At 42.0% G+C, this 23,628-nt stretch overlaps 9 protein-coding genes across 9 annotated transcripts; 8 read left to right on the top strand and 1 right to left on the bottom strand.

The window, feature by feature from the left end:
- Nucleotides 1–135: 135 nt before the first annotated feature.
- Nucleotides 136–5,145, top strand: LSM04_007458 (uncharacterized protein; the record flags this gene model as incomplete). Its single annotated transcript, XM_067333127.1, has 1 exon — nucleotides 136–5,145. The coding sequence occupies one exon, from the start codon at nucleotides 136–138 to the stop codon at nucleotides 5,143–5,145; it is 5,010 nt and encodes a 1,669-aa protein (XP_067186140.1).
- A 510-nt stretch (nucleotides 5,146–5,655) lies between these two features.
- LSM04_005843 (uncharacterized protein) lies at nucleotides 5,656–7,185 on the top strand (the record flags this gene model as incomplete). The annotated part of the gene is made up of 1 exon (XM_067333123.1): nucleotides 5,656–7,185. The coding sequence occupies one exon, from the start codon at nucleotides 5,656–5,658 to the stop codon at nucleotides 7,183–7,185; it is 1,530 nt and encodes a 509-aa protein (XP_067186109.1).
- Nucleotides 7,186–7,568: 383 nt separating this feature from the next.
- LSM04_004082 (Protein kinase domain) lies at nucleotides 7,569–10,370 on the top strand (the record flags this gene model as incomplete). Its single annotated transcript, XM_067333122.1, has 1 exon — nucleotides 7,569–10,370. The coding sequence occupies one exon, from the start codon at nucleotides 7,569–7,571 to the stop codon at nucleotides 10,368–10,370; it is 2,802 nt and encodes a 933-aa protein (XP_067186077.1).
- Nucleotides 10,371–10,952: 582 nt separating this feature from the next.
- On the top strand, nucleotides 10,953–11,639 carry LSM04_001523 (uncharacterized protein; the record flags this gene model as incomplete). Its single annotated transcript, XM_067333121.1, has 1 exon — nucleotides 10,953–11,639. The coding sequence occupies one exon, from the start codon at nucleotides 10,953–10,955 to the stop codon at nucleotides 11,637–11,639; it is 687 nt and encodes a 228-aa protein (XP_067186023.1).
- Nucleotides 11,640–11,920: 281 nt separating this feature from the next.
- LSM04_001865 (Helicase) lies at nucleotides 11,921–13,135 on the top strand (the record flags this gene model as incomplete). Its single annotated transcript, XM_067333120.1, has 1 exon — nucleotides 11,921–13,135. The coding sequence occupies one exon, from the start codon at nucleotides 11,921–11,923 to the stop codon at nucleotides 13,133–13,135; it is 1,215 nt and encodes a 404-aa protein (XP_067186031.1).
- Nucleotides 13,136–15,318: 2,183 nt separating this feature from the next.
- On the top strand, nucleotides 15,319–16,497 carry LSM04_002134 (uncharacterized protein; the record flags this gene model as incomplete). Its single annotated transcript, XM_067333119.1, has 1 exon — nucleotides 15,319–16,497. The coding sequence occupies one exon, from the start codon at nucleotides 15,319–15,321 to the stop codon at nucleotides 16,495–16,497; it is 1,179 nt and encodes a 392-aa protein (XP_067186038.1).
- Nucleotides 16,498–17,684: 1,187 nt separating this feature from the next.
- On the top strand, nucleotides 17,685–18,608 carry LSM04_009205 (uncharacterized protein; the record flags this gene model as incomplete). The annotated part of the gene is made up of 1 exon (XM_067333118.1): nucleotides 17,685–18,608. One exon carries the CDS (start codon nucleotides 17,685–17,687, stop codon nucleotides 18,606–18,608), a length of 924 nt encoding a protein of 307 aa, XP_067186166.1.
- Nucleotides 18,609–18,833: 225 nt separating this feature from the next.
- On the top strand, nucleotides 18,834–21,446 carry LSM04_004857 (Potassium channel domain; the record flags this gene model as incomplete). Its single annotated transcript, XM_067333117.1, has 1 exon — nucleotides 18,834–21,446. The coding sequence occupies one exon, from the start codon at nucleotides 18,834–18,836 to the stop codon at nucleotides 21,444–21,446; it is 2,613 nt and encodes an 870-aa protein (XP_067186090.1).
- Nucleotides 21,447–21,949: 503 nt separating this feature from the next.
- LSM04_005645 (uncharacterized protein) lies at nucleotides 21,950–22,159 on the bottom strand (the record flags this gene model as incomplete). Its single annotated transcript, XM_067333116.1, has 1 exon — nucleotides 21,950–22,159. One exon carries the CDS (start codon nucleotides 22,157–22,159, stop codon nucleotides 21,950–21,952), a length of 210 nt encoding a protein of 69 aa, XP_067186105.1.
- Nucleotides 22,160–23,628: the final 1,469 nt, after the last annotated feature.

Here is a 23,628-nt window from a genome sequence, read left to right as displayed (position 1 = left end):
TCACTTCCCCCAAGAATAACTACATACACATACACATACACATTGCTTATATATATATATATATATATATATATATATATAGCGATAGAGTTGTTGAAAAAAAAAGAAAAATAAAACAAAAGTTGATTGTTCTACATGCCAGTGGAGACTCCCCGCAACACTGGGAGGGAAGAAAGGACCTCAACGCCGTTTCACAGTACAGACGGCGCCTCACTTTCTCTCACCATTAGTGGCCGACAACTGACTTCGGGTGTTAGCTTCGTCAATCAATTGGCTATGCTGCAGCATAACGTTACAGAGTCACCGCCGTCTGCACTGAAAAAGGATACATCCTTTACTCGGTCCCCTGGTAACTTGAGGATAACAGAATTAGCAGAGGATAAGAGGGAACAGGAGGAGCAGGAGATGCAAATGGAATCACCAGAAGACGATTATGAACCTTCCGATGTTTTACTTAAAAAAGTTGTAAAAAAGGGAGAGATGGATGATTTAGAATCACCTTTTGAGAATATAAGTAGAATCGAAACAGCAGGACCCCCTTGGTGGTTTTGTCGTTTTACTGATCTAGGATTATTCTTAAATAGTACACACAAGAGCAGTAAAAGAGGATGCGTTCCTGTACATGCCGCTATTGATCAGTTGACTGCTGATGTTATGGCTTCACAGTCCCTGGAACGAGATGTTACTGAGGGAAACGATGGTTCATTTTGTCGTTCATCTGCTATGTCTATTGAGAAGAGGAAAAGGGAACAAAATGCAGGGTCTGAGTCTGATGCTATTGTTAGCAGTGTTGATGTTGATGGTGGAACCATGACACGGATTACCCCTCAATGGCTTTTTATAGGAACAGGAAAACGTATGACTCATCAACTTTCTGAAGGTCTAACATCTAAATTACATTATTTACTCGAAATAATGAGGGATGATACAGAAAGAAAAAAACTAGAACTTTTGGGTGTTACTGATGAAAGTGGTTCTAGTGGTATACAAGGGCCTCTAATACCGCCATTACTACTAAATCTGCATAGGTCTATAATGAAAAAAACCATAATTTCTGACCTTTTTGCTTCACCGATAAATCTGCATAAACAAAGAGCTCAAGAAATATGTGAAGGATTTCGTACACAAACTCCACGAATTCATGCTGATTTCATTGTAGAGGAGGATGTTCGTCCAACATTCGACTCTACAGAGCTGTTACCATCTCACTTAAATACAATCCCAATGAAAGAGGTAATGAAAAGTTCTCAACGGTATCATTCTTTTGTTATTCACGTTGACTACATTCGTTTTCGTCCCATTGCCCCTGCCCTGCAACAACAACAACAACAACAATACCTTGGTAGAGTAACAGGAATGGATACTACCCCACTGTCCTTGTTTGGACGAACCTCATCTTGGAGTGGAACGAATTCCGGTACTTTCTCACCATCAGCAACACGAGATGGACGAGAAACCAAACCCTTGGTATCCTTTACTCGAGAAGAGAAACTTATTTCAACCATCTTGGATAATTATGAACCATACCGTATGATAGAATTAAACCTTCTACCACACTTGAAGAGTCGACTCTTTTACAAGGAGCAATTGGATAACTTACGCCAACAGCCGCACCCCACGGAGGAACAAAAACAGTTGATGAGTAAAATTTCCCGACTCTTTCGACTTACATGTGAATTAGAATATTTCTACCTTAAATCTATGGTGTCAATTTGGCGTCAAATTGTACAATTACGTGGTGAAAGTATTGACGAAGAGTTTCCTCCTTTGAATCGTTCAAGTGCACAAGAAAGTGATGAAAATGACACTAATTTTTCTTCCCCCCTTCCACTATCAAAGAGCGATATGGAAGGGTTTATTGGTTCTCGTCCGGGCACGTTTCAAGAGACTAGTAGGAATCTTCCCCTATTAACTTGTAGTTCGGAATTACAAACAGCAGCGAAAAAAGGATTCCGAATGTCTTTGCGACACCGTGGTGGGGGAGCAGGATCAGGAATAACGCATAATAAAGGTAAGGATTTGCTAGAATATGACCCAGTTATTGAAGGTTTAATTCCTACATCATCAGATTATCCTCTTGACGAACAACGTTATGAGGACGAACAGTTTGAAGAGGGTATGATGGGGTCATCATCATCATCATCATCATCATTGCCAGTGAAAGAGGTAGAGAAGTCTCAACGCTTTCAGGTTCTTGTATTTGCACGAACTAATGGGGTGCTGCCTCCACAGTTTGTTGGATCCACTAGTATACGTTCACTCAGTACTACAAAGATACTTTTCTTCAATGAGACTTTTGAATTAAATACCATGCAGGAACCTCAGGAGATTCTGCTTCATATTATCTCTGTGGGAGATAATAGTGAAGATGTGGTTGCTACTGTTCATGTTTTACCTTCCCTCACACGAGCTTACCTTCTACTACCACTTCAACCACCTATCTCCTTTACACATCATGGTCACAATTACGGCAAACGTGAAGGAGCTGAGCTCCATGGGATTATTTCTCTCTCAACAACCTGGACTGCGATTGAGGGGATGACTGTGGAGGAAATTGAAGATCTCTTTCTTCGCGGCGATGCTGATCCAATGGATCCACAGTTTTATTCACTGCTTAGGATTCTTAAATCTCACTACATGGAGGTAGGGAAACGCAAAACAATGGAAACTTTAAAAAGAGATATGGTTTCAGTACAGTCAGCATCTTCTCTCGCAAGAACAACCGGGGAATTAGGGAGGGAAAAAACAGTTAATAATGAAGGATTATCTCCTTCAGAACGTCAATTTGAAAGTGAACGATTAGAGCTACTACACCGACGATGGTTATGTCACATGGGGCGTAGAACTCCAAAAGATGCAGTAGAGACTCGTCTTTTTTCTCTTCCAATTCCATTGAATGACACGGAGTGCCATGAACTGCAAAGTGAAATATTACATGCTGCTGCACGTGGACAACATAAAGTAGGACATGAAGCAGATTATGATCCTTTATTTCTTGATTCTAAAGGTGTAAGTTTACCACTCGCATTATCTCTTAGTCCACTTCCAAAAAAGCGAAAGTTACAACTTTGGCAAGACTGGTTGCGCCACCTAAAAATTCATCGCACTTCTACTCGAAAGCTTGAAGACCATGAATTACTAGAACGATATGTTATATTACCAAAATTAAGACCATTCAAATTTATTCGTTTGAAACCAGAGAGCCAACTAAATCCCAGACGAGAGGAACGTCCAAAAACAGGTGAGATTAATCGTGAAACGCTTGTATCAGAAAATGATTCTCGAATAGTTGTACATATTATGAAAGCCTTGTCGCTTCCCAAGCGTTCAGATGAAACTCCATTAGAACCATTTGTTGAGGTCAGCTTTGTTTATGAAACAGTTCACTCTCGCAGTGAAGTTGGGACATCACCCTCATGGTTTGAAACTCTTAATATTCCTTTTTGCCCACCAGACTTTGATGATGATACCCTTTCACTAATTGAAGATGATATTGTAATATCAGTTTATGACAAGGTGGAGATTCAAATGGCTCCGACAGCTGTAGGGACAGGAGCAATTGCTCATGAGACGCATTATAGAACTGAGCGAAGGTTGATTGGAACACTTCGTGTTCCATTCTTCTCATTATATGAAGCGGAACAAGCTCGTATGGAAGGCCAATATCCACTCTCAACACCACGTTGGCTTCTTGGCTATTATCCAGATTCTGTAGAAATGGGTACAAGAGTAAATCCACTATACAAACAGCGTAGTGAATTAAGTCGTTCCTTCCCGTCAATTCAATTGTACATTGCACTCTGGCCTCCTCTTCGTCGTGATACAAGCAAGGAACTTGATACCACAACCATTTCTAGACTTGTAACACAACTTAACGTTTCTGCACAACTACAACATTTACATAGCATAGTTTTAAAGTGGCGACGAGATGCATTAAAGCGAGTGAAGAGCTTATCATCTGTTAATCCTGTTGCCGAGAAACGTGAAATTGAACCTTTTGTATTTTGTACTACAGGTGACTTAACGCTTGTTTGTCGCTACCTTCTCCCAGGAGGTGGACCTCCGCCTTTAACGGTAAAAACAGTAGAAGAGGCTATACGATTTATATCTTTATTGTTATTCCGAATTGATACCCTTACTTGGGGAGATAAAGATGTCTGGAGTACAAATGCTGAGCTACTACGAACACGAGAAGGTGATTATGAAGAACTTTCTCTTTTGTTAGCACATTTCCTGCGATATCTTACACCGAATGAAGTAACTTATATAGTAACAGGAAGAGGTACTGTACATCAGCATATTGTAATGGTATTACATTCATTCGATGGTGAGCTGCGACTTATTGATCCGCGTACGGGTATGGTCTGTCCTGTACATGATCCACATATTATATTTTTTCGTGATGTTCACATGGTAGTTTCACATGATCAGTTATGGGCAAACATTCAACCGAGTGGGGCACCACACCGAATGGATTGGAACTTAAATGACCATCGGTTTTGGTTACCTTGTTTTGATCAAGAAAAGGAAGATGTAAAAGCCTGTCTACCCTTTATCGCTGCATTGCAACGAGAAACTTTGCCTTTCTCTATGCCAGATTCAGAAAAGGAAAAACAGATTGAACAACAGCTGCGTAAAGCCGTTCGTCGTGCTCTTATCACGTGGCGCAACAATCGACAACCTGCCTTTCATCACGGTGTTGCTTTGGTTCTTCAGGGTCTCTTAAAGGAAGCAGAGGATGAGCGTAGTAAGTATGCTAGTGTACGTCAAGATGCGGTGACAGTACGAGCTACAGAGGTTCTTAATGAATACTTTGGCCACGAAGTTTTATTAGACTTGCGACGTCGTCGTAAACGAGAACAAGGACTTGAAACTATTTCTCGTGATAAGAGCGAAAACCACGTTTCCCTTAATGGACCAACTTTCCGATTGATGGGAAGTCCCGTTAATGCTGCCTATCGACCTAATGATCCAGGTTATCAACACATCTTACAGCAGGTGTTTGAGACTTCTGTGCATGAAGTCGGAACGAATGCTGTTAGCTTTGCAGTTGGTGTTTATGTGAAGGGCTACACGAGTGAGGTGTATTCCATGTGGATTTTTCTTGTGGCATTATATGAAGTTGAAGCTTCACCATCGAGTTAGATGATGGGAAAAGAGTATATTCAAGTTACCACATAAAACAACATCAATAACAACAACCAAGCAGAGGCCCATAGACCTAATATACTCATAGAAATATCTTGAGGTGCCATGTTCAATCTATATATATATAGAGAGAGAGAGGGAGAGAGAGAGAGAGGCTTTTATTTATTTATTTATTTATTTATTTATTTATTCCTTCTGCTTTTTTTTCCAATTTATACGTTTCTCTGTGTCTCTACATGTGCGTGTATAATATTTACGTGTGTGTTGAGTGCCATTTATGAGCTTTTTCTTATTTTCTCGGTTCCTGTACAGTGCACAGGGTTTGCCAGAAAGAAGAAAAAATACACATACAAACTACTGCAAAGGAATATAAATTGAGTCTGGTACCGGGGGTATAAGTCTGTGTTAGAACCACAATTCTTAAAGGAAAAGGAAAAAAAAGTGAAAGTGAGTGGTGTTAGTGGGTCCCTCACCCAGCAAAATTATTTTTTTTCACAGTGTTTAAAGATGATGTCAAAAGCTGCCTACATGATGCAGGATCAACTGCGCAGGAACTACGCCCTCATCACCGATGTTCACAGTCCAAACGTTTTTTTGGTGCGTGGCTGTTTACCGTTTCCGCAAGGTCTTGCCGCACTGACGTTGCTTTTCCGTGGGAAACTTGCCGCTGATGTGTATAGTCATCCATATTTCATAGAAAAACAGAGTAACCCGTCACAACCTTCACCACAGCTGCACCTTACGGAAGAATGCCAAAGTTTGATGAAAATGATCAAGGGTCTTCATTTTATGAAGGACGATAGTAGTAAATTGGATAACACTATGGTGTTTGTCACAGACCATAGTATTGAAGCTAAAGGCAGAATGCTTACCTTTACAAGCGAGGATGAAGATGCTACTGAGTTAGTAGAGAAAAACCGAAAGAATGGTGAAAGCGAGAAGGAATGGCAAGAGCGTTCGGTGCGCCTTAGATGGCGAAAGACAGCTTCAAGTCGTTTCAATAATAATCAGAGTGTTAGTAGTGGTTTTTCTTCTGCAGAATCTTCTCTTCGACCCTTTACACGTCAGAGTCATCTTGACAACAATCAACAAATAACTTCTGAGAGGGTGCAACGTTTTGTTGAACGTGATGGGGCTCATACAGTGTTATATAATCCTATAGACACAGACCCCAAAACGTTTGATGCTACTATACGAAAATTAAATGACGAAGAACGTGTGGTAAAGACTATTGTCGTGCCAACTCGACAAGGTTGGGGAGCCGCTCGCGCCTGGGCAGAGGCGTTCCCTGACGCTTGTATTCTTTGCAGCGGTGACGCTGGTTGCCGTACCAACACAGAGAAACAACAAGAAAAAGAAGAACATCTGAGGAGTCAAGGGAAAGTACACCGTGCAGGTGGTTGTATTGATATGGGAAACGGCATTACGGGTCTTTCATTCCCAGAAGTGGGCGAAGATGGATTAGTCGGTGCAGAGGACGGTGCTACACCAGCGGTGTATGAAAGCGAAAATATCTGCAGTTTGTATTCTCATCAGTTGCCTGTAAATGTAAGACATAACGCAGATGACGAATTACGATCTTCTCCAAGGCTTGAGGCTCTTGGAATGGTGGATCAACGACAAATCACTCCCAACATTGAACTGATGCGAATAGCTGGTGATGATCAAACAAACGAGTACGTTTTATACGACCACAATAGTGGGGCTCTTGCTTGCACTGACTTGTTTCATGGAGAGTATAGTGATCTGGACCCTGTTAACTCATGGATGTGTCGTGTTTGGTTTAAATTTATGAAGGGTGGAGACTATAAGCGAGTTGATGTTGTTCCCCAGTTTAAGTGGCTCCATGTGAAGCAGCATGGTAACCTGGGAGCGTTACATGAATCAATTGAGATGTTAACCAAAACACGACCCGTAAAGTACTTGCTCTACGCACACGGAACCCCTCCACTTACTGAAGACCCTGCAAATGCGTTGCGCCTGCAATGGGGAATGTCCCCATTGGAGGAGCTGCAACAAAAAGGACGTGTTAGGTAAAAAAAAATTCAGTAAATGAAAAAAGAAATCACATCGAGTAGAACTAATACTTGATTGGAAATGACTACATCGTATCGGATGCAGTTTTCTCTATATAAGAGGTCTGCAGGTGTGTATATGCGCATGATATCGTTTTCTTCGCTTAGTCAAATGGAAGGAAAAATGAGAAGAGCGTGTTAATTGTGATGGGGAAAATCTCTGTAGTGTTTTTTTTTTGATTTTCTTTTATGGGTAGGGAAGAAGGTGAGTGTGTAGTATAATGACAATTGTGGGACCTTCTCTACCTCTTTCTATTTCTAAGGTAATAGAAACAGGCAAAATCTGTAGGTATCTTTTGTGGCTTCCCCATATAAATAAAAAAAACATATAGAAAGACAGTTAGAATGACTACTCAAGACTCAGTACAGTATGATAACGGGTGGTTTGGGGCCTGGCGCACTACCTCTGCGTGTATCAGCGGCGGATTGGGACTATTTTGCGCACTGGAGCCACTCATAATGCATTTTCGACAGACGCGAGAGGAAAGTGTAGCACGCATCTACGGCAGCGGAGGAATAAGGGCCAACCGGATACTTTTTGATGACCGCAGTCTTGCAACTGGTACACCTCTCCTCGGTTTCGCACACGATGACTCCGACCGACGTTCTGAAGAAAGTGATGAGAGGAGCATGTCAGCTCTGGAGATGACAGCGGAAGCTGTGCTCTTGTCACGAGAGGTTTCACATGACTGTGATAAATGTGAACCAGTAGCCGTTCCTCCCATTAAGGGATTTTCATCTATTTTACACCGGTGGGATTTCCAGGTGGCAACTGCAGTTGCAAAGAGAGGCATGCGAGCATGCCATCGGCGTCAGGTTGAGAGCGACAGCAATAGTTCTCTCGATGACGATAACGAGAAAGATACACTACCGGTGGGTAATGAAACAGCGCGTCCGATATGCACTAGCAGACATCGACGTCCGGTAAATTCTTCATTCACAGGTAAAATCTACTGCAATAATGACGGGGATGCAGATGAAGAAGAATATGAGGACGAAGTAGAGGAGGAAGTAAAAAGTGAAGAAAACTTTGGCGAGGAAGGTCATCTTACCTGTGTTCCAGGAGATGTTTTGCATAATAGATACGTCTTGGTACGTCAGTTGGGATGTGATCACAATAGTCGTCTTTGGCTTGCAGTTGACTTGGATCAGTGCTCAATGACACGTCGTCGTCTTTTACGGGAATTAGACGAGCAACGAAGACGTATGTATTTCTCTTCACTTGATCGACCATTATTTGTAGCCATTAAGGTTTTCCGTTGTGGGGCAACATATCAGAGGTATGCGGAGCATGAATTTATGATATTAACCTACATCAAGGAATTTCAAAAGGTAGACCGTCTGCAACAACTAGTCTCGCTTCCTCCTTCCACAGTTCTCTCACGCGAGTTTTCATTACTAGGATTACCTCAAGAGAACACATCAGATTGTGGGTCTCCTGCCATATATTCTGAAGGCAGACGTTCATCACTAAGTCATTACCCGAGCCATATTGAAGAGACGACATCAATACCTATCGGTGGTCGTATTACTTCAATAAGAGCCTACTTTACTCATTCTGGATCATTTGGCCTTCATCACTGTATAGTAATGAATTTGGTAGGTTCTTCTGTAAATACGGTTATAAACGAAACAGGTTTTCAAGGTGTTTCTGAAAATGTTACTCGTAACATTATTCGTTCAACATTACAAGATCTAGCGCTACTCTCTTCTGTACATGTTATTCATGGAGACATTAGGCCTGAAAATCTTCTCTTTATGGAATTGGAAGAAGATGTTGCAGAAGATATGAAAACGTTCCTCTCTCAGCATTTTGAGGGTTTACTTCCAACCGGGTTGGATTCTCCGGCGGTGCGTTGCCGTTTACTTACAGAAGATTCCACAGAAAATATAGAGCGTGAAAGCAAAATACAATCGTTGCAGTCTCCTTCAAAAGACATAGTGGTCACTCCGCGTACTGTACATTCTCAAGACACCCAATATACTACACGACAGTTTTTAAAGAAACAACACATGTATGGTTTATACAATGATAAACCGTACTCTGTGCAATTATCCGATTTTACTCTTTCTCTCATCGTTCCACCACAACTGCGATGCCTTTGTGATAATCTGAGTAATGATTGCGGTGGATGTGGTGATATCAAAACTTCTGTGGGTGAAGGGTCATCTGAGGTTGAGAACAGGCACACTGTTAGGAGTTATTCTGTACAAACGGCGCAGGAAAGCGATACATCCCTCAGCACAGCACCAGTTTCAGGCCCGGCTATATTTCATCGATTATCTCTTTCCTCAATAATACCGACCCCATCAGTTTGTGTTACCAGTGCTGTTAGTGATCTTGAGCGAGACCTCTTAACGCAACAGAGATATCAACGCGGTTCAATACTACAGTCACGAGTGTACCGTTCTCCGGAGATTATTCTTGGTAAGGAATTTAATACTGGTGTAGATATTTGGTCCTTGGGGTGTTTAGCGTTTGAGTTACTCGTCGGTCGATTTCTCTTTGATCCCCTTAGTGATATTACCGCATCTATGGAACTATACAAGAAGGAGAAAACGTTTCAAAAAGAACAGGAGCACAACCCCACAACTGATGTTGAACTTAATATTTCTAATACTGATAGAAAGAATGGTGAAAGTGAAATATTCAATCCCTTTCATTTTAAGGAACATGAAAAGAATATTGATATATGCCACTTACGAAGTATTATTTTCCTTATAGGACCCCCTAGCCCAGTATATATTTTGAGTGCCCCTGCAGGTGAATATATAAGGGATTTTTTTGACTCTAACGGTCATTTTATTTTTCTTACCAAATATGAAAAGTTACAACTCTATGGTCACGAAATCGATGGAAGTAATGATCGGGAAGGAGATTGGGACTTTAATTCTCAGGGAGACTCTTATGAAGAGATTTCGGTGATGAATTCAGGACAACAGTGGCATAGTTCTTCAGCCTTTTCCATCAGTCAGAGGGTTACTCCGGCATGGTTAAATCTGCAGAAGGAGATTCAGAAGCGAATTGGGGTAGAAAATGCTGTGGCCTTCCAACATTTTCTGCTAAATTGTTTGCATTGGGAACCAGAGAAACGCCACAGCGCACAATTATTGCTGAAAGAGAGATGGCTAACCGCTGCAGAATAAATAACATCAGTTCCCATAAGCTGATACTGGGTCTGTGTTTGACTGTCTGAGTAGGTGTAGTGACTGACTTGGTGGGTATATTATACATAATGTAGACCTCTCTCTTTTTTTTTCATGTGGGTGCCTTTTTTTTTGGTACTAGTTGCGTTGACCGGGTGATAGGAAAAAGGGGAAAAAAAATCTCACAACGATATGGTTTTCAATGTTCGTTCTCTCCGTCACTCGGGAGCGGTGTTCTGATGTCACACCCACAGCAATTGTCTGTGAGGCTACAGGGTGATAGTTCTCTGTCTTTATTTTTGTTTTTATTGTTTGAATTTTCTGTTGATGCCTTAAAGTATATATATATATATATATATATATTCTTTCGACCTTTCGTCTTTGCGTACATTCTTGACTTTTCATTATCTTCATCTGCGTTTTTTTTCTATTTTCATAACAGCAAGTGGTCTCTCACTCCGTGCAGAGTGTTCCAAGGTCTCTTTCTTCTTTTTCTCATATTAGCGCAGAGGATAGAAGAAGCTGCACTCTGACTGTGACAAGCGGCTGCGGAAAGAATAATTGTCCTTGGAAAAAATTCTGATGAACGAAGTACAGCAGCAGCAGCAGGCGTACGTTAGCCCACTTGCAGTTGTGAAAGGTCCACATTCTGTCCACTTTTCTATTGGATGTGTTGTTCACCCTTTCGCGGTGATTGTTGCCCAGCGCGGTCCAATTTATTTTGGTGCGTACTGTGTTGTTGAAGAGCATGCGTGTATCATAAACAGTGCAGGAAATTCTGATGAAGCGGAGGAACTGGTTCAAGTGGAAACTGCTCCTCAATTGATGACTATTGGCTCCTACAACCACTTCAAGGCATTTTCACATGTGGCAAATATCAGCCGTATAGGTCAGGGAAATTGCTTTGAACCCCATTGTCATGTTGAGGGTCCAAGAGAGGCAGTGGAAAACTCTTCTGTTCTGAGCTGCATTGGGGATTATTCTGTTATTGGCGCCTTTGTCCACGTTAGTATGCACGAATGTAGTAGTCACGTAAAGTTTGAAGATACAACGGTGTCATCTGCTTTGCTCAACATACCCTCCCGAATGGTTCTTTTGTCTTCCAAAACGACTAAAGAGTATTGTGATCGCTGTTCGTATTCCTGTATGACTTCTCGCTTTTCTTCACAATGCTGGGTGCTCCTTCGTGGGGAACAGCTTGACGAGAATGTGGAAAAAGAAACTCATCGCAAAAAGTGTACTCGCCTGTGTGAAGCAATTGATAGCTGAAGTTATATATATATATATATATATATATATATATATTTTTTTTTTTTTTTCTTTGTGTCTGTCTGTGTCCATCTATGTATTGCTTTTCTGCATCTCGATATTTATCCCCCTATCGTGATGGAAAGAAGAGAACTCCTTGGAGCTCCGCCTCCTCATTGTACCTTTTTCTTTACCCATGGTCTCTATTCTTCTTCTTTTCCTTCCTTTTTTATTCTTCTGAATTTGTGTATTTACTTGCGCAGTTTTTGTACGCTTTCTAACCAGCTTTTTTTTAAAGGAACATGGCCCAGCAAGGCAAAGTCGAGCCGCAGGACCAGGACTCCTTTCTGGATGACCAGCCTGGAATCCGCCCCATTCCGTCCTTCGATGACATGCCGCTGCACCAGAACCTTCTCCGTGGTATCTACTCGCACGGTTTTGAGAAACCCAGCAGCATTCAGCAGCGCGCCATTGTTCCATTCACCCGCGGTGGTGACATCATTGCCCAAGCGCAGTCCGGTACGGGAAAGACAGGTGCCTTCTCTATTGGTCTTTTGCAGCGCCTTGATTTCCGCCACAACTTCCTTCAGGGTCTTGTGCTGTCACCTACTCGAGAACTCGCGCTACAAACGGCGGAGGTCATTACTCGTATCGGTGAATTCCTTGCTGAGGGAAACAGGTCATTTTGTGCAACTTTTGTTGGTGGCACGCGTGTTCAGGAGGATTACCGCAAACTCCAAGCTGGCAGTATTGTGGCCGTTGGTACGCCTGGTCGTGTGGTCGACGTAACAAAGCGAGGTGCCATGCGAACAGAACAGCTCCGCGTTCTTGTGCTTGATGAGGCGGATGAGATGCTCTCTCAGGGTTTTGCGGAGCAGATTTATGAGGTGTTCCGTTACTTACCAAAGGAAATTCAGGTTGCTCTCTTTTCTGCCACCATGCCAGATGACGTTTTGGAGTTAACGAAGAAGTTTATGCGCGACCCCACACGCATTCTCGTGAAGCGTGAGAGCCTTACCCTTGAGGGTATCAAGCAATTTTTCATCGCCGTGGAAGAGGAACACAAGCTCGATACACTTATGGATCTCTACGAGACAGTAAGCATTGCCCAGAGTGTTATCTTTGCTAATACCCGTCGCAAGGTTGACTGGCTTGCCACACAGCTTAACAGCAGCAACCACACTGTGAGTTACATGCACTCTGAGATGCCAAAACAGGAACGTGAGAAGGTCATGAGCACCTTCCGCAACGGGAGTTCCCGCGTGTTAGTAACCACAGACCTTGTTGCTCGCGGTATTGATGTTCACCACGTGAACATTGTGATCAACTTTGACTTGCCGACGAACAAGGAGAACTACCTCCACCGTATTGGTCGTGGTGGTCGTTATGGACGTAAGGGTGTGGCAATCAACTTTGTGACACAGAAGGATGTGGAGGTTTTGCGCGAGATTGAGTCGCACTACCACACACAGATCGACGAGCTGCCGGTGGACTTCGCTGCGTACCTTGGCGAGTAATTTGGCCCAAGATGAGATGGACGTGAGTGAGGGAAGGAAGTGCGAAGGATGATTCCTACGATGACGAGATAGAGAATGATACGGTGAAAAAAAAAAAAAACAAATGAAAAAAAAAAGAAAAAAGAAAAAAGTAAAAAGATAAGAGATAAAGAAAAAAAAAAAAGATGGCTTCGGTGTCTTCCATGCTGCGTTTGGCTTCCCCTCCTCCGACTGCATTCCCACTGCGTGCGTGTACCGCGGTCGTTCCCCAGTGCAAGAAAATACCGACAGCGGCAGCGCCAGCAGCAACCGAAAGAGAGAGAAAGAGCGAGAAGGAGTCTCTGTGTGTGTGCGTGAGTGTGTGTTTGTGTAATTCATCTTAAAGGAAAAAATCACTAGTACCTACAAACTCAGGGTAAGCGGATGAGAGGAGCCTTATGATATATATATTACTAAAAAAAAAACAGTAAACAAAAACAAATGTGATATAAGAAACAGTAAACGTAATGAAAAGAAAAGCCTGATACTGTAAGGTCCGTTATTTCTGAAGTGAAGGGAAGAGGAGAGTTTTGGGTACCAAGTCGCTCAATTCTTTTTTTCCCCCACCTGCATATTTGCAGGCATGTTCACCAAGAAAGATAAACTGGAGAACCATGAAGATCTGAATAATACGTACGGAAAGGCTGCAGGTAAAGAGGGGTAAAATATAATTGCCGGAAGAAGGATGAAGTGAAAAGATAAATAGTCATGCGTGTTGATATTTGTATTTAAGTATAAAGCATGGCCACAGTGTACGGTGGGTGTTTCCTGCATCTTCTTCCTTTCGCTCTTTTCTGCTTTCCTCCTCTTCCCGAGGGAGCAGTTGACGATGACACAACAGCCGCAATACCAACTTGCTGTGTTGACTGCTGCAGCTTTGGCTTTTCCTTTTCGGGATCACGCGGAAGAACGGAAAAACAAACAAACAAACAGGATCAAAGAGCGGCGGGAAGGAGGGGAAAAATGAAGGTGGTCACACGTAATGAAACTAATAATAATGAGATCGTAAACAAAATGAAAATAAGAAAAAAAGAAATGAGATCAATGAGGTAACACATAAAAAAAAAGAAAACAGAGGGAATGCGTGCTGACGAGGAGGTCGCAGGAGACACAGTCTTTGTCACAGTCAATATATGTTATTGTTTTTGTGTACCTCTTCTTTTCTGCTGCAGACATGTAGTTAAACGCACACAGAACATGCGGGAGGGAGAAAGAAGGAGGATGGCAGTCGAAACGGCCGATTGAAAGGTATCACAAGGCAGAAGCAAAAAAAAAAAATCAAAGGAGGAACTCCCTTTTTGAGAAAAGAGAGGGAGGTAAAACGATAAAAAAAAGAAGGAACCAAGAAAATAAAAAGTGAGTGAGGTATTACGGTCAGAGAAGAAGGCGATTGTGGGAAGGAAGCAAAAGGAGAGAGAAGAACATATACTTGCACACAGACATGTGTGCATATGTATGTACATGTATTTGTTTCGCTTTGATTTGTTCCTCTGCAATGGTCACTGGATCGCGGTTTATACCTTTCAGCCTCAACGAGATCAATAATGAAATCGTGTTAAGGGTGAATAACAACAGAAAGTAAGGAGCAGATAGATTCACTCACTCACTGAGAGACACATACGCACTGTTGTATATATATATACATATGGTGCACAGAGAAAAAAAAAGTAAATAATAATAAAGAACGACATGAATTTTTTCGTGTTTTTTTTTGTGTGTGTTTGATTTGTATGCTTCTCTGCTTTTAGTTTTAACTAAGTGAAGAAAAAATCATTGTGACACTTTCGTTCGTCGCAGTACTCTGCGCACTGCCAACCGACAACTGCACTTCCTTTTATCCCATCCTTCTCGGTTCTTTTCTTTTATTGTTTTGTTTTCCCCTTTACCTGAGTTATTCTCTTCTTTTTTCACTGTCTCTATCAAAACACTATTTTTCTTTTTTTTTTTGTGTGTGTGTGTGTCTGTCTCTCTTTTTTTTTTCTTCGCTTTATTATGTAATGAGAAGTGACGTAGACGTAGAGGGTAGTGAGGTTTACTATCAGAGAAAAAGAAAGGCTCACAGCGCCGAGTAACAAAGAAAAAAAAAAAACAGCTTTTTGAGTTACAGATACACGAGGAGGTTACTTTCCTCCGTCGTGAAAGGACACCGCGTTCACTATTTCTAGATGACCGACACAGTGGATGCTGCTCTAGCTGAAGAAGTGCGACATGCGCTAAGATGCCTTGGATACCGCAATCCATCTGAAGAGGACATTGCTCTAACGTTGCAGCAGGCCAGAGAGACCGTTTACCGTGACAACTTGCAATCAGCATTACCATCGACACCGCACCTACAAGTGCAAACAACACCTTTAGGGGGACAGAAAGAAGATTATCAAGGGGAGTCTACTTCCCCGCCGAATAAAGTTAACGATGTAACAATGACCCCGCAAGATGATGAGGAGGCACACATGTCCGGCGACAAGTGTGATTATGGACCAACTTCTCCTTCGCTAAACCAATGGCCAGGATTGTCCTCACGCTCAATGCGCGGAGAGCGAACAACGCCCATGAATTCGACGGGAACAGGACGACAGCCTCGGAGAGGATATGCAGCGGGGAGTCACAAGACGCGGGAGTATCGTCAACAGGAACCTTACCATTTTGGTGGTGGTGTTGTGGTAGAAGGGCGTCCGGAGAACAAGTTGACAACGCGGCGAGAAGGCAGGTGTCACTTTGACCCAGGATCACTGCGTCGCGCTCCTCGTGGTGGCAGAGGAATTCCAAAAGATGGTGTCGGTGTTACAATTCCAACAGCAGTGGGTGTAGAACAAATTGGAAGTTATGGGTCCTATACAAGGGCGCCAGAATATATAAATCCACAAGCACGCTTACAACGACACTTGAAGCGCTACGAGAAAGGACTAAAGGAGTTTTACGTGAATAGACACGATGATGATGTTCGTGATGATTTCTTGGGAAAAGGTGGCTTAAGCTACGATGATTATTATGATGAGGAGGAAAGAGATGGGTGCTCTAGATACATTGATAATAGGGAATATGATAGACAAGTACTCGTGCGCAATGGAGAACGTCCTCTCCATTCTGTTGCTCCTGAGATGCCGATGCGCTCCACTCCTCGTATTGTACTAAATCAGCGAGGAGCAAATACTATTTACGGTTTTACTGGTGATAGTCGTTACAAATACCGTGGTGGTGGTGGTGCACCATTGTGTGATGTTGTGAGTCCTGACGGTTCTACTCTACGTCAACGTGCGGACCCCGTGCGGAGAGGGCAACAAATGCGGAAAATATGGAAAAGTGATAAGTTTCTCTCACGACAAAGCAGAAAAGAGGAGCGTTGATCTTGGTCTTACATAATGTTTTGCCGGTATCCATGACTTTCTCCGAATTTTTCGATGTTGCTTTTTTTTTTTTTTACTTTTCATAGAATAAAAGAGAACTTCGCAGAGGAAAGCCAATACTTGTGTATGGGTTCTAGAAGCAAAGTTTAGATGAATTTGCAACTTGTGTTGGGAGGATATTATGAGTCTCTCATAAAGGCGGCAACGTGAAAAAACACACTCATATCTATAACTTTATACATTGAAAAGGAAATTGTCTATGTTCTATGTTGGGGGTGATCCTCTCTAATGTGTCTTTTTCGTTATTTCTTTCTTTTTTTCTCGAGTTGGGGTTTGGGAGTTGACAACAGCGAATATATAGAACGTTCTACGTCCGACAGATAATGGTGTGCCCATTCACACAGGCCGTGCGTGTTGTGCTTTTTGTTGTTACCTGCAAGCTTCTTGTTGATGCCTTAATGTACAGGAATAAAAACCAGCCTCCTGATGACCCTGTAGACAAAGCGGATGAGCAGAGTACTAGCTGAACTGCCTTTTATTTAACGGAAAACCAATGTTAAAAAAACAAAAAACAAACACCATATTTTTGTTTTCTTTTTAATGCTAACTTTTCACGTGATTTCTCTCATGGGATGATTTCTTTGGCTGGAGTCTTAACAACTGAGGAAACTTCTTCTAATTAATGATTATATATACACATGTATTACTGAGCGCAGTTTGCCGCCGCGTGTCTTCTATCTAAAGGTAATTCGTCCTGCACAAAAGAGGAGTGTGTGTTATGTGTTCGCATATTGGTTTTGAGATGAAAACTGTTTTTTGTAGTTGTAGCACAGATCCGTGGTACATTGCAATGTATTTGGACCTGTGACATGGCAAATATTCCGAATGATAGGGAGCAATAGAATGAGAAGCGCATGTAGTTAAACTAGTAAATGCGTTTGCATCTGTGCTTATCTGTTTTTCTTTGTGTTTCTGTGCGTTCTATATGAAAATATTTTCCTTTGTCTCTTTGATTACACTACTGAAACAGAAGAATATTGCTCATAAGGATGTTTTAGAGCCTTGATAAAGGTGTGTCTGTGTGTGCTGGGTGGGTTGGGGGATGACCAACAAAAGTCATATTAACATATCTATTTTTTTTCTCCATCAATTCATAGTAGTGTAGGAAAATACCCCGTTAATGAAGCATGCGCTGTTCGACTAGGATATCTCTGTTGTACCTGTATTGTTTGGGTGTACCAGTTTGTCGTGAGTCCTCTCACTTTTCACAGTATTTATTCCATTTACGGCAAAACGTGCTTGGTATTAATCATACAGGAATGCGTTTCTTCACTACTCATTACAAGCAGTATGAGAGCCAGGTTGTGACTGGGAAAACAAAGGGAGAGGAATCCTTATCAATTTCATTTAGCTGTCCAGAGTGTGGAAAAAATTTTCTCAGTGAGAGAAATCTGAGACAACACCGTCGTTCCCGACACCTGTTGTCGCTGAAGTCCGTAGCACAGGAACGCCTTGAAGAAATACGGGAAACCAACTCGCGTCTTCAACTACAGTTACGAGAACTTCGAGGGGTTAACACTTTAAAGGATCATTCTTTTATTACTTCTTCTGCGTCGCCTCCTCACTCCAACGAAATCTCTCAGGGGACAGGAAGTGCGATAAAAGGTTTAGCTGCAGCAGTTCCTGATGGAAAAACTGTAGATATTTCCGTAGCACAACTTGGACGGTTGCGAGATCATCAATTTCGTTTGGGTACAACAATATCTGAGTTACGCTGTGTCGGTGTAGTGGAAGATGACGTTGCCATGGGATACTTGAATTCAGCTAACGGTCAGGGGGTAGATGCTGAAGGTCTTGGGTTAGAAATACTTCAGTTCACTCTTCGAATAGAAGGATACCGTCAGCGACGGGTCGGCCAGCTAAAAATGTACCGCAATTGTTTACTTGTACGTGTTGTAAACCCTCAGTGGAAAATTCAAAGAGGTGATGTGCTGCTTGTTAGTGGGACATATGGGCTACACAAGTCATATGATATGGTTTCAAAACAAGCAGTGGAGAACGCTGTTTTGGAGGCTGGGTATGTTGGGCTCCTGCAAAGAGGACCTAAATGAGAGTATGATGAATATGTGACGTTAAATTCGTTTGTCATGTTTTTCTGCAAAATAAGTGGACGTGAAATCTCAGTGTTTGAAACTTGCAATGCGTTTCTCTTTTTTTTTATTTTTTTATTCTTCTCGCTTTCGTTTTTTTTTTTTTTTTTTTTTTGGTGTGTAGGGTGAGGTGATTAGTTACTTGAAAAAACAAAGAACAACGACAGAATATATTTCTTCTATCCAATGTTTCATCCACGTTCCCAAATGGCTTTCCGCCCTGAAAAAATGCAAAATATTCGTTCCCTTCGGAAGCTTATTGAGGTTATGGATCAGCAGTACAGTCAGGTCTCTATATCCATATTAATAATCCATCTCATCATGGAGTTGGTTTCAGTGGTATTCTACGTGTGGACATCCATGGAAACAGCTGCCACTTCAGTAAGCGAATTTCATTGGGGAAGGACTATTTTTATTTTTGAGGTTGTGCTTAATATTGTGTTTTTTCTCGAATGGATCCTTCTCTTTTTCGGAGATGATGATAAACGGCGATATCTCTTCTCTTGGCTCTCTATTGTAAACGCCATGACAAGTATTCCGATGATTATATGTGGGATTTGTGCATTGGTTGACAGCAGGTGGGAGAGTTCTTGGGTGCCCATGTATTTGCGAGTATGGTGGATTCGTGACTGTGTTGTCGTTCTTTTGGACTATCCACAGGTAGCGCGTTATATGATAGATATTACAAGGGAAGTATTGCGCTTTCTTTGCACACTCTTTGCCGTTATGTGTACTTGCATTGGTACAAACCAAATTGTTGAAAGTTGTACTGGACCATATATAAGTCTATACGATTCTTTCTACCTTATGGTTGTTGCATTCGCCACCATTGGATTTGGGGATGTAGTACCAAAGTCAACGCCTGCACGTCTCTTTATGATAGCTTTTATTGTGGTAGCTATTAGTTACTTCTTGCCATTGTTCCAACGTCTGGCACTGATTGGTCGACAGCACCTGCAATATGATACGTATAATTCTCGTGGTGGTAGACGCCCACATGTCATTTTGTCTGGTACTTTCACTGAACTTGAAGTGGATATTATCATTCGGAATTTTTACGCCGGTTGGAGAAAGTATATTGACATTCGAATCATATTGCTTTCACCAGTGGATCATCCACCGGAGGTCAAATTGCTAGTTAATCTTCCGTGGTTTAAAAATCATGTTGTGCTTATGGTGGGAGATCCTATGAAGGACGCCGACCTCAGGCGTGCAGATGCACACCATGCAGATGCTATTTTTTTGTTTGGTGACACAAGTTCTACCGCGTATCATACTGACTACCACTTGATTCGGCAGTCCTTTGCTATTAATCATTATGATGGAGAACTTCCACAATACCTATTCCTTCGCAGTGAGCGACACACAAAGCATGTGTCCTCCTATGCTGCCGGTGTCGTGGAAGGGGAAAGAATTTTGCACCACTTGCTTGGGCTTGGGGTGACTGTTCCTGGTTCTGTGCCTCTTATCATAAATTTACTTCGTACATATGAACCCCGTCCATTCAATACAACACTTACACGTAACTGGGTGGAACACTACGAGTGGTCCTTGCAGAACGATATTTATTCTCTGGAAATTGGTGATGGTTTTATTGGACTTGACTTTTGCGGGTTGGCAAGTCTCTTCTTCAAGCATGATGTCACACTCATGGGTGTCATTACTGCTCAAGGTACTGTGTCGCTAAATCCTTCTCAGGTTGATTACTCCGTTACCAAAGTGGTCGTAATAGCCAAATCTCTGAAAATTGCAAGAGAAGTAGTAAAAAAGTTGGAGCAATACTGTCGGACCCCTTTTCTTGAATCCGGAGCTCGACCAGAGTACAACCGTTTGGTACTAAATTGTGAGAGAGATGCTGCTTTGGGTCATCAAGATGATTCTCATTGCGGTGTGGAAACACTCCTGCGTGTGGATGACGCTTATGACTTTGAGAATCACTTTGTTATCATTGACCTTTCTATGGCAAAAGCGAGAATACCTGAGACTGAAGGAAGTCAGGAGGGATCTCTTTTTTCTGCGGCAGCGGATGTTTACCATGTCATGCGCTCCATTCGCCAATCCTATCCCCAAAACGACATTGTCCTTTTGACAAAGGATACTTCATTCTCAGTCTACCTTGATAGGTACTGGAATACCGTGAAAGGAACCATTCCTGTTAAACATGTGGAGGGGTTTGGATTGAATATAAATGATCTTCGACGATGCAATCTGAAACAGAGCGCTGGAATTATTATATTTATCTCTGGAGATGTTAGTGGACCATCAACCAGTGGGCTTTCAATGCTTGTGGATCTCTCAATCTCCTCGATTCTTCCATCTTCACACAACATACCTATAGTAGTAGAAATGGACAGTCTTCATTACATCTCTTTTTTCCCACCTTATGCGGAAGATAATATCCTCAGTCAAAAGGCGACGGAGGATTTTGTGTTTGAGCCCAACTATATTATAGGTAATGCTCTTAGTAGGCATATGTTATATCCTTTGGTTCACCGGGCATACTTTTCAGAGGAGTTCATTGATATTATTGAGTTACTTGTGTGCGGTGTAGACGAAGAAACACCTTCGCTTGGGAGACTCTCTCTTTTACTGTCTCCTGAAGACTTGCATACGTATGAAGATGTTGTAAATTACTGCCTCAATTTGCGTTATCTTCCTATTGCTCTACACCGTTGCATTTCAGATTCAAAAAATATACCACTTAGTGGGCAACGTTTCGTCCTTTCGAACCCACCCAGAGATCTTCCGGTTGACCGTAGAAATGATGCTGTCTTCTACTTACTTCCAACCTCATATTGAACATTTAATGCAGTGGTGTATGCTTCAATAGGGATCTGCTTGTTGCTTTGGACACTGGGTAGCATAGTAGAGAGAAAGGCATGGCTTCTTTTAGACATCTTGGTTCCTATGAGGATAATAAGGTATTGTCAGGATAACAAGTGCGTAGCTAAATTAGCCCAGCGGTTTGTACGGTGGTCCTATCTCTTGCACCAACCCATATATTGTGGTGTCGTTCCCTAACCTCTGGGAGTGGGAGGTAAAAAAAAAAAAAAAAGAACGAAGGAGGCCATTTTCATCAGTTTAGTAAAAGACCTCCATACGCTTGCACATGCCGCAGTGCTCTGTAAGAGAAAGGGCATCCCTGTCATGGGGAAATACAATTAAAAAAGGTCAATAGCCAGAAATCTTGATATTGTTTATTGAAAATATACTAAGGATATACCTTCTTCGCGTGTGTCAATTGGATTTTTATTTTTAAAGATATCCCACGCATTCCACAAAAGTAATAAACGCGAAATATATTAATGTCTTCGTTGTTGTGGGTGTTGGTATCTTACTTGCTGCAAATAGTTATACTGATTTGTCTGACTTGTTTTGTAATTGCGTTGCTCCTGTCCTGTGGGAAATGAGGCCGAGACAATGACTAACTGAAAAACAACGGTGCATGGAATATTAAGGTCTATCCATAAGTTCAAATACACAATATGTACATCATTTTCTATTGCCTTCATGAAGTCTGTGCTATTCTTTGATATTATGTGCTAGTTGGTCTGGTAATCAGTAGGGTTCAAAAAAAAAATTTAACCTGTTATTGCACTCTCTCGTTTCTTTTTTCTCTTTGCTTTTTTTTTTTTTAATGCATTGTTATTTGTTCTTGCAGAAGTGACACTGCAATCCATAGAAAAACATCTCAGTGGGGACGAGAAGAAATGGATTTTCTTTCGATTAACAGGGGAGATTGATTTCACTATTAAAGAACATACACATGTTGAAGTGATGCCGAGAGAGGACCCAGAGTAATGAGTGTTGATCAACCCTCCGGCAGTACACGCTAGACTGTACGTTGTGCGTCTACCAGGGTGGATATTGTACACCACAGTGAAGGAGAGAGTGTTACGGAACGGGACAGCTCTGATGGAGGTAGGTAAACTGATTGACCTCTTCCATTATTATTTTGAAAACGTAAACGTTATTGATTTCAGTATGAAACTATCGGGGTGGGTGTCCTTGTCATAATTCCGAGTATCTCTATTCAGGAGATGCAGATGATAATGCTTGTTTCAGCATTGATTCTCTCTACGGAGAAGTAAGGAAGGCCATGTAACACCCTCAAGAATAGAAAGTGTTTACTCCTTGAATGAATGGGGAGAATTCAAGAAGGAAAGCGAACGCTGCGTTGGTAGCAAAAGGGATGGCCGAGTCCAGCTCCTTGAGGGTGTAAAGATAAATAAGACTGCGAATAACGCTATCTGGGAATGGGATGAGGGTGTTTCTGTTAAAGGATTTTGTGTGCAATTGAAAAGAACCTTCCTATAGCAGCTATTGACATTATGAGACTATGGGAAAGAGTTCTGTAGAGAAAAGAATATTGATAAACCTTATTCTTGGCTACTGGACCTCATGGCACCCATGTCTGAGAGGAGGATGGCAAATTGTTTTGTATTTATCCAAACAAGTAGGTGGTGCGTGTGTGACGAATTGTTTTACAATTGTCTGAAGAACTCTTTTTGGCAATCTGGGACGCCTTGAATAGACAAACCCTTTTGTGGTTACATAATGCCTCCTTTGCCAACTGATGAGCCACAGTAGAGAAGATCACCCGGTGTTTGCGTACTTTTCTTTGGGCTGCTTTATTGACAATGTGGTTGTTGTCTGTGTGTGGGGTGTGGACATTTATTTTGTTCTTTTGGGGTGTGTCTCCTTGGCGGTGGACCTTGACGACATGATTGAAATGATTGCGAAAAGTACGAGGGAAGAAAAAAATGAATACCCCTTTTTTGCATTGGGAAGCTGTTATTGGTTCTTTATTTCTTCTCTTGAGAGTCTTAGAGATGTGGGAGAAGGTATTGCAGTGTGTATATTGTGCCAACGTTCCCGTTGCTGTACAGGGTTGGACTGCCCACTCAAAAGGGTTGTAACTTGACAGGATGGAGTCTCCTGCGAAGGGATCGTTTTAGGGGATTTTTGAGTTTAGATCTGT

This window comes from Trypanosoma melophagium (genome assembly GCF_022059095.1).
Source record: "Trypanosoma melophagium isolate St. Kilda chromosome Unknown ctg8segment0, whole genome shotgun sequence".
NCBI lineage: Eukaryota > Euglenozoa > Kinetoplastea > Trypanosomatida > Trypanosomatidae > Trypanosoma > Trypanosoma melophagium.
This window is presented reverse-complemented; position numbering and strand designations above follow the sequence as displayed.